Source organism: Peromyscus leucopus, unplaced genomic scaffold, assembly GCF_004664715.2.
Source record: "Peromyscus leucopus breed LL Stock unplaced genomic scaffold, UCI_PerLeu_2.1 scaffold_50, whole genome shotgun sequence".
NCBI classification, from domain to species: domain Eukaryota; kingdom Metazoa; phylum Chordata; class Mammalia; order Rodentia; family Cricetidae; genus Peromyscus; species Peromyscus leucopus.
This window is the reverse complement of record NW_023505398.1, coordinates 1-10,381: the sequence shown is the minus strand read 5'-3', so window position 1 is coordinate 10,381 and position 10,381 is coordinate 1. Positions and strand designations below refer to the sequence as shown.

At 43.7% G+C, this 10,381-nt stretch overlaps 1 protein-coding gene across 1 annotated transcript; it reads left to right on the top strand.

The window, feature by feature from the left end:
* Nucleotides 1-418: 418 nt before the first annotated feature.
* Nucleotides 419-4,850, top strand: LOC114698837 (aarF domain-containing protein kinase 1-like). Its single transcript, XM_037201947.1, has 2 exons — nt 419-645; nt 4,532-4,850. Exons 1-2 carry the CDS (start codon nt 511-513, stop codon nt 4,823-4,825), a joined length of 429 nt encoding a protein of 142 aa, XP_037057842.1. The 5' UTR covers nt 419-510; the 3' UTR covers nt 4,826-4,850.
* The last annotated feature ends 5,531 nt before the right edge of the window (nt 4,851-10,381 follow it).

Sequence of the window (10,381 nt, the reverse complement as noted above, 5' to 3'; positions counted from 1 at the left end):
TGACTGTACTCTGTTGTAGTAGTGGTTACAAGTGCCAGCAGTGGCCATACCTTTCCTGCTCTTCCTGTCTAAAGAGCTTTATCTCATCTGGATCCTTTGCTCCTCGACTCTGATTCCTGCCACTTCCTGGCAGCTCTGATAGTGTGCTGTGTATCTTTTTGCTTCTTCTCTGCCCCACCCTAGAATGTAAGCTCCACATAGGCAAGAACGGTCGGTTGTTCAGATCCTCCACTGTAGCTAGGACATCGAGGAAGGATGCTGGGAGTTGATTTGTACCAGGTACAATACACTGAGTACTTTATGTGATTATTTCCTCTCATCTTAATTTAGAGGTAGGAGTTACCTTGTTTTACAAATGAAGAAACCGAGGTCCCATGAGATTAAGAATATGACATAAGGTCATACAATCTGTGAGCGACAGGGCTGGCATTTGATTCTGGATGGCTGCTCTATGAACTCCTTAATTGCTAACCTTTCTTGACCTTCCTTTCTTGCACAGGGTCTGGGGACATGGCCAGAAAGGCTCTCAAGCTTGCTTCCTGGACCAGTGTGGCTCTTGCTGCCTCTGGTGTCTACCTCTACGGGAACAACTACTTGGACCCTAATGACTTTGGCGCTGTTAGGGTGGGCCGAGCTGTTGCTACGGTAGGTTTTCCTCCTTTGGGGGTGGCAGAGGAGTTACAGCATCGCTTGTAGGTGTTCATAGGTGCGGCAGATGGACGTGCTGACATATATGGACGTACAGGCATGCCAGCTCTGTGTAGCTGGAAGTTTTCCTGTGTCCCTCCTGGTCTGCAGTTGCTCAGACCTGATGAGTAAACATACAGAGACTTATATGAATTAAAACTGCTTGGCCATTAGCTTAGGCTTACTACTGACTAGCTCTTACACTTAAACTCAGCCCATTTCTGTTAATCTACATGTCACCACGTGTTCCAGGGCTTTACCTGTACAGTGCCATTACATGCTGCTCCCTTGTAGTTGAAGTTTTCCTGTGTCCACCCGGGTCCTGCAGCTGCTCAGACCCAAGTAAACACACAGAGACTTATATTACTTATAGACTATATGGCTGTGGCAGGCTTCTTGCTCTCTAATTCTTATATCTTAAATTAACCCATTTCTGTAAATCTATACCTTGCCACATGGCTCATGGCTTACTGGTATCCTTATATCTTGCTTCTCATGGCAGCAGCGGCTGGCAGCATCTCCTGACTCAGCCTTCCACTTCCCAGAATTCTCCTCTCTGCTTATCCTGCCTATACTATACTTCCTGCCTGGCTACTGGCCAATCAGCGTTTTATTTATCAATAAGTCAGAGCAATACATTCACAGTATACAGAAAGACATCCCCAGTACTCCTTGGACAGCAGGCTGGCCTCTCCTAACTCAGCCTTCCTCTTCCCAGAATTCTCCTTGTCTGCTTATCCTGCCTATACTTCCTGCCTGGCTACTGGCCAATCAGCATTTTATTAAACTAGTGTACAAAAGCATAATCCCACAGCATTTCCCCTTTTTGTTTAACTAAAAAAAAGTTTTAACATAGTAAAATTATACATAATAAAACAGTTATCAAGCAAGAATTACAGTTATAATATCTAGTCTGCTTGTATTTTGCAAAATTAAAGAAGATATCCTATCTATTCTATATTTGTGAGTCTAAGGTTTCATATCTACCTTATCTCTTATCATAACCAAGGAATATTATAATTTTAACTATGTAGTCTTCAGAAACATCAAAGACCTCAGAAGGATACATTATTATTTAAGTAAACAGGAAGAGCATTGTAAGCAACTTCCAAAAATCTAGAATGACAGAGACAGCTGCCTGCCTAGACAGTTACCCAAAGTTCCTCTGTAATGTTGGGCCATCTATCTTCAGCCCATAGATCTAGTCTCTCAGTCATTTTTTTTTCTCTGTGTCCTGTAGAATGTCTGGTAGTTTCTTCTGCAAAGCAGGAACCTGAAGAACCATCTTGCCTTGCAAATTTCAGTGGTCACCTTTCTATGGGTTCTGCATGTCTGGTTTATACAACATTTTGTCAAGCAGCCCAGGCAAGAACAGTTTCTTGTCCAAATGGCTATTTTTGCCAAGAAGAAGATAAACTCCATATGGAGTGTCTTCGACACCCATCTTCCTCTTTGAAGTAAATCAGTGCTGCCAGGAGCAGACATATCTCACTGTCCAGAAAGTCTAAGTTTTTAAAACATTTTAAATGCCATCTTCTGTAGATCTTTGAAGTGTTTGAAGATTAACTACCTAATTGAATTATATCTATGTATACACCTAGAAAATTCAACATGACTATAAGTTTGATTATCATAGAAGACTAATTATTAATCTGTATTTCTTAATTATCCATGATAATTCAAATGAGTTATATAAATATAATACCTTAAACAAGAGTAGATATGTATATACAGTATAACAAAATTAACTTTAAATTTGTATCAGTAAACTAAAATCTATACCAATGTAAAACATTTTAAACAAGTTGCTCTTTAAAAGTAGGTTCAACAATCCACCTTTTTATCCTATCATATCTATATCCTATATTTCCATATCATATCCCCCTTTCTTCTTTTAGAAAGATATTATGATCAATAACAATTTGTAACCAGCTAACGAAAGAAAGACAAACATCCATAATCTATTTTTTGGGAATGTGGGTGTAATTTTCTAGGCTACTTCCTGCTGATAGAGGGTACTGGTAATCTTATGGGGACACAAAGAAAATTTTAGGATTATGGTCAAGTCCTGACTGGAGTAGTCTGTGAGGCTGTATTCTCTGAGCAAGTTGCCTTGAAGTTGATTTTAGATGTTGGATGATCTGGGCCATGGTGTCATTGGAGACTTTTCAGGGGGTCTTGGCTAGTCAAACCATATTAGCCTGGAAGCAATCCACAGGTTCCCATCTTCCATGGAAACAAAAGCAGTACCTCTTTTCCAAAGCAACGAATCCTTAGATATAATTTGTGAAATCAAGATATCTTTATATATATATATATGTGTATGTATGTATGTATGTATATGTATATGTATATGTATATGTTTAACTTAGCAGCTTTTACAATCAAATGTCTCTCTGCAGTTAAAAATCCCAAAGACAATATAATCCAGACTCCCTGTTGAATATCTTTTTTTTTTTTTTTTTTTTTTTTTTTTGGTTTTTCGAGACAGGGTTTCTCTGTGTAGCTTTGCGCCTTTTCCTGGAACTCACTTGGTAGTCCAGGCTGGCCTCGAACTCACAGAGATTCCACCTGCCTCTGCCTCCCGAGTGCTGGGATTAAAGGCGTGCGCCACCACTGCCCGGCCTGTGTTGAATATCTTTATGTGGCTTATTTTTTATATTACCTTTACTGTCTCTTTAAAGCCTTTATTTTTTTAAAACTTTCTATTTCTTTATATAACTGTCTATATTCCTTTTCCTCTCCCAAGCCTACGTACATTTTTACACACACTGTAAACCATTTAGAGGTTTATTTAATCTGCACCTGACTTATTGTGAATCTGTTGCTTTAAACTGTAGAATGACTAGGACTGAAATGGCAGCTTTGGCTGCTGGCTTCACCCACCTCAGCTTCCCAACATGGCGGGACTACATTTACAGCCAGCTCTGGGAGAACCATGCTCACCACTGACTCTGGGAAGTAGTGGGTGGGCGGACCCAACAGTGAGCTGTCCATTCTCTGGAGGCCTCTGGTCCTGATCATCCTGGTTTATTTATTATTCAGTGAGTAAACCTTGCTAGTAGCTGGTGCTCAAGTACAAATGAACATTTTTTTTTTTTTTTTTGAGACAGGGTTTCTTTGTGTAGTCTTGGCTGTCTTGGAACTAACTCTGTAGACCAGGCTGGCCTCAAACGCATACATCTACCTACCTTTGCCTCCGAGTGCTGGGATTAAAGGCATGCACCACCACTGCCTGGCTGTAAACAAACATTTTGAATATAAATCTCAGAATGTAGTTTCTAAGGTCTTTAGCTGCTCAGCTCTGAAAAGGAAAATTTGAGCTTAAGTCTTCTCCATGCTGGAGATATGCTGGAAGCCTGTGATTTTCTTGTTGACTGTGGATAAGGGCCCCTCATTGGAGGGCTTTGGCCAGAGGATCTATAATGGAATCTCAAATTTAACAGCATTCATTTGGTTAGTATTTATTGAATGTCTATCTGTGTAGTGTAAAAGATGCTGGAGAACAGTAATATGTAGGAAGGACCAGCCTTAAATTCAGACAGTTCACAAACAAGGAAGCAAATGGGCAAGTGACTTTAGAGGTGGTTGATTATGATCGATTATGGACAGTTTCTGTTGTATAAAGGCCACTTGAGATGGACATCTCTGGATGAGTGACATTTGTACTCACCGCTGAAGTCCGGGAAGGAGCATCCAGGCTGAGATATGGGGGCTGAGCATCCAAAGGCTGGGACCAGTTACTCTTCTAGACCTAGCAGCTCCTGTGTGGGTCTTCTGGCTTTGGCAGAGGTGTGGTATTTGGTGTCCTCAGTGTTAAGCTTTCTCCTCCCTCGGTTCACAGACAGCTGTCATCAGCTATGATTATCTCACCTCCCTGAGGAGTGTCCCATATGGCTCAGAGGAGTATTTGCAGCGTCGATCCCAGGTAAGGAAACTGTGGGACCCATCAGAGCTGGGCCCGGATGGGGTGTGTCCGAAGAGTGGGCACAGAGTGAGCATGGAGGTAATGGCCACTGGCCATGGGGTTTGGGACAAAGGGAATGGAAGACCACCTGCTCCTTCCTACGCAGGTGCCTTAGTATCCGTGAGTGGGACTGCCATCCCAGATCGAATTGGGTCTTCCATACTGTGGTAGTTTGAAAGAAAATGGCCCCAAAGGGAGTGGCCCTATTGGAGGTGTGGCCTTGTTGGAGTAGGTGTGGTCTTGTTGGAGGAAGTGTGCCACTGTGGAGGTGGACTTTGAGGCCTCATATCTGCTCAAGCCAAGCCACACTCAGTGTCTCGGACTGCTGCTTCCTGTTGCCTGTGAGTCAAGATGTAGAACTCAGCTATCTCTCCAGCACCATGTCTGCCTGCACGCTGCCTTGCTCCATACCATGGTGATAATGGACTAAACCTCTGAACCTGTAAGACGCCACCTCAATGAAGTGTTTTCCTTTATAAGAGTTGCTGTGGAGCCGGGCGGTGGTGGCGCACGCCTTTAATCCCAGCACTCAGGAGGCAGAGCCAGGCAGATCTCTGTGAGTTCGAGGCCAGCCTGGGCTACCAAGTGAGCTCCAGGAAAGGCGCAAAGCTACGCAGAGAAACTCTGTCTCGAAAAAACCAAAAAAAAAAAAAAAAAAAAAAAAAAAAAAGAGTTGCTGTGGTCATGATGTCTCTTCACAGAGATAGAAACCCTAACTAAGACACATACTAAGGGTGCCGCATGTGGTTGGGAGGCCACTGTGTGTTTCTGGGAACAGCAGGGATGTAGGCCAACTCAGGAGGGATAATAACTTCCAAGCTGTGTTGTTAGGCAGAGAGAGGTGAATTGTTTTCCTGTCCTCTGAAGGCCAGTGGCCTTCAGTAGGAGTAAAGCTGTGGACCTCACACACCTCTGCGGTCAGAATGTAGTTGACGTAGATGCATTAGAGATACCAGGGCGATGGGGGATCACACATGAGGTCAAACAGAGAGAGGGTGACAACGGACGGGCGTGTCTTTGCTCAGGTGGTTCCTGCGGCCGGACTGTCTTTAGAATGCTGAGTTTTGCTTCTGGGCTCAGCGTGGACACTTCTCCTCTGTGCCGTTTTCCTTCCAGGCATCCTCTGTGGATGGGAGAGTTAATGAAAACATTTTCATGTAGACTGTTCACTTTGCACCTTTTGACTGTCTACAGAAGTAACACAGAGAGCAGAGCAGACTGTAATGACCCACTCCTCTCCTGGAGCTGTCCAGCCTGAGGAATGATTGATTTGTCATTTCCCTGGTTTATTTACTCACTCTGAAGTGTTTAAATGAAACCTCAGGTGTCATATTGTTCTACATATAGATTCTTCAGTACATGTCTGTAGTGGAGAAAGACCTTTGAAGAACCACAACCATAATATTGTGGTCACGTGTAACGAGATGAGCAATTTCGCAGCAACTTCTGGTTCAGGTCCAGATTGCTCTTCTCCCAGAAATGTCTTTTTAAAGTATTGTTTTAAATTTATGAGTATGTGTGAACTCTGTGTGTGTGTGAGTGTGTGTGTGTGTGTGAGTGTGTGAGTGTGTGTATGTGTGTGTGTGTGTGTGTGTGTGTGTGTGTGTGTGTGTACATTGGGTGCCTACTCTACCACTCTCTGCTTGATTTCCTTAAGCCAGGTCTCTCACTGAACCTGGATTGAACTGTTGGTCACCAGCCCCATGGGATCCTCCTGTCTCCACCAGGCTCACAATGCTGGGCTTAGAGGTGCACGACACCACATCTGGCTTTTTACCTGGAATCTGGGAATTTGAACCCAGGTCCACAGACTGGCACTCTTACTGACTGAGCCATCTCCCCAGCCATGAGATTTATCTATTTAGAGTTAGTTTGTTCCAACCTGGACCCAAACATTTTATATATATGTATTTCATTTTGCTGACATTTCCTGAGTCTTTTAGAATCCATAACATTTCTTCTCTCTTCTTTTATTTTATTTTTTATTTAGTTATCACTTGTTGGAGAGCTGGATCATTTATTCTGTAGAATTTCCACATTCAGGATTTGGCTGATTGCTCCCTCAAAGTGCTGTTTAATGGGAAATGCATTCAGATGACTCACAATTCGAAATATACAATATTTGAAACAGACAAAATGACCCTTGTTCCTCAGGTACCCAATTTCCCTGCCTGGAGGCAATCATCATTTCTTGTGTGTCTTCCCAGAGCTATCTTCCTATAATTTAATCACTCTGTCTTTATTCCTGTCATAGATGATAGTTAGTTACACATCTTTTCTCATACTCTTGCTTCTCTTACATTGGAGATTGGGGCCCTCGGTTTGTATATTTAATCTTCAAGAATAATGCCTAGGATGGGGGCTGGAGAGATGGCTCAGTGGTTAAGAGCACTGGCTGTTCTTCCAGAGGACCCAGGTTCAATATCCAGCACCCACATGGCAGCTCACAGCTGTCTGTAATGCTTACACCAATTGCACATAAAATAAAATTATACCAGGCTTTTTCTTTTGGCCACCAACCAGCTCCCAAATCATAACATGGAGACTTACTAGTTTTGAGTGCCCGGCTTTAGCTTAGCTCATTTCTAGCTAGCTCTTTGGCTTAAATTAACCTGTTTCTCTTTTTCTACCTTTTGCCTTGGGTTTTTTTTACTTTCTTTCTTTGTATCCTGCTTTCACTGCTTCTCATGTGTGCTGGCTGTTGGCTCTCTGGCTTCTGGCTCCGGGTGTGTCCCACATTCTCTCCTCTTCTCCTTCTTCTTCTCTTGTTCCTCCTTGATTCCTCTTGAGCCTGGATTTCTGCTCTTATTTATTCTCTCCCTGCCAGCCCCACCTATCCTCTCTTTGCCTGGCTATTGGCCATTCAGCTCTTTATTAGACCAATCACGTGCGTTAGGCAGGCAAGGTGAAACAAACGCCACACATCTTTTCATAATTAAACAAAGGCAGCAGAAACAAAATTAACATACCTTTACACAGTTAAAAGTCATATTCCGCAGCATAAACAAATGTGACACATCTTTGCCTAGTTAATATTCCACAACATAAAATTAAATAAATTATTAAAAAACAATGCCTAGAATAGAATGGGTTTAATGTCTGTCTCAGTGTCAGCTTATGCCCTTGCCTTTGGAGAGGCCACAGAAAGAGTCTAAGGTTTTCATCCCGAATCCTGAGGTTGTGCCTTTGCTTTGGGAAGGTCATCCAGCCTGTGGAGTGGCTGTTTTCCTTGTCTGTAAACTAGAGATGGTGAGCACCGTTGGAGTCAGTGAAAGATAAAGCAAATGTGAGGATAAGTCAGAGGTCTCCTGGAAGGTGTGCTTCATGAGGACAGACCTGGCATAGGGTGTGAGTCTCCAGGTCTGCGGTGCCGATACAAGTGCCTGGGACTTAGTTGGTTCTGAATAAAGGCTTGAACAAATGAATGGATGGTATCAAGGGTTCTCTGTAATATCTCAAGGCCTTGTTTCTGAGGTGTAGTTCTCCTCTGCTTCCCCCCATGTCCTTTCTTCATCTATTCCATGCCGTAGCCCTTGGAATCCTCCAGAGTGACATTCTTCAGAGATTTCCAGGCCAGGAAGGTGTGTCTTGGGGAATCCCGGGAGCAGACAGGCTGTGAAGAGACTTGCTCTCCAGGATGTAAGTCATCTGGAAGGCAGTGATCCTGCAGCCCCCTAGAAGCTGCCAGCTCTGGGAATCTTCTGGGTGAGGGAAGTAGAGCTAGGCCTTTGATGAGAGGGCAACACGCAGTGGCTGGATGCACCCGCTAACAGAGTGTAGGCTGGGTCCTGGGAGTTGTGCCTGGGAAGGGGATCCAGTAGGCACAGAAGAGCGTGGATAAATACTGCAGGAATGGTCTCATCATCACAACTGATAAAGGAGTGAGCAAGGAAAAGCACCATTAGCTCCCTCGTCAAGCCGGCATCTCCAGGTTCTGGAGTGTGTTAGAGCCAGGGACTTAGTGCAGCGGTCAGTGACTTGAAGGACTTTCAAGGTCGGCACTGGCAGGCTGGCTTCGTGACTCACACGCACTGCATCATGAAGGGGAAGAAGAGAAAACGTGGCACTTTGCTAGGCAGCTGAGGGTGTAAGGATGGGCTCTGGAGAACTGGATCCCTGGTGCCTAGATGCTTGTAACTGAGGTTTGTGCGACTGGACATGGTCACCATCCAGAAGGAAGTCGCTCCTAGTATAGATGTCCTGTCAAAAGGCTGGAGGTGACAGGACAGGATGGAGTCGATTCTGAATGAAGGATCATTGGGCAATAGTGGGTATCCTCTTCATAGGAAACAACTTCTGGATTTTCCTTTGGTGATCTACTGTATTGTATTCTCCCTCTCTCTTACCCCCCCCCCCCAATTATATGAGTTTTAGGTCTCCATAAGCAGTTGGTAGAGTCAATTCTGCTAGTCCCAGATACTGATTTAGGGATAATCCCTAGAGCTAGTTCTGACCAGTGAACATTAGGTCCAAACATTTCTTTTGAAACTTCAACTTTCTTTTTCTGCTGGGTTAACTGAGAATGTAGGCTGTTGGCTAATTTCTGCTGGCAGCCATCTGGCCACTGTGAGAGAAAGCCCATTTGTGGTGAAGTTGGTATTCAAGAGTTGGGTTATTTGAGTTCCTGTTAAAACCAATGAGTCTTGGTAATACTGGGAACCCTTGGAGAAGGATGTCCAAGTTTGAAGCATGGTTGGCATTTTGACAGGTCACAGAAAGATCAATAATTCAAGGAAATGATGCCAAGGAGAGTTTGTATGGTACAGGGTTGAAATGGAGCCACTGTGGATCAGGAGCCATCTCACCTGGTCTTAGTCCTTGCCAAGCACCTGTTTCCCTTCTGTAAGAATGTGGCAATGGCCTCAGCCATTGAATGGACAGAGAGGAGAAAGTTGGTAAATTTAAGCAATTTAAGCATGTGAATTATTTTCTTTGTAGATGAGATCTTGAAACACAGGTTTACCTTGATGGCTCCTTATTTATTGTATGTTTTGTGTTGTTGTGTGTATATGATGCCTGTACTTATTTGTGTGTGTGTGTGGTGTGTACTTGTGCATGTATGTGTGTGAATTTGGAGAACAGAGGTTGACAATGGATGTCTTTCTTTGATCGCTTTCCACTTTTACTTATTTATTTAATTTTTTTTTTGGGGGGGGTTGCTGTATTTCAAGATAGGGTTTCATTGTGTAGCCCTGGCTGTCCTGGAATTGGCTCTGTAGACTAGGCTGGCCTTGAACTCAGAAATCTGACTGCCTCTGCCTCTCAAGTGCTGGGATTAAAGGCGTACTCCACTGCCGCCCGGCTCACCTTTATTTTTTGAGACGGGGTCTATCACTGAACTTGTGGCTCATCGATTCAGCTAGGCTGTCCAGATGCAGAGGCTTGCCAATCTCTTCTCTCTTAGAGCTTGGGTTATATGTGCATGCTATCATACCTAGATTGTTTTCTTCCTTTTTTATAATAATAATTTTTATTATTTTTTATGTGCATTCGTGGTTTGTCTGCATATGTGTGTCTGTATGAGAGTGTTGGATCCCCTGGAACTGGAGTTAGAGACTGTTGGGAACTGCCATATGGGTGCTGGAAATTGAACCCAGAGGGGCCTCTTAGGCAGTTAAAGCAGATCTGGAAAGAGAAGAAGAGAGGAAGTATGAATGAGCTGGACGTGCTGCCCCCCACCAATCTAATCAGTGACTCCTTCTGTCCCAAGTAGGAGAGGGAAGAGAG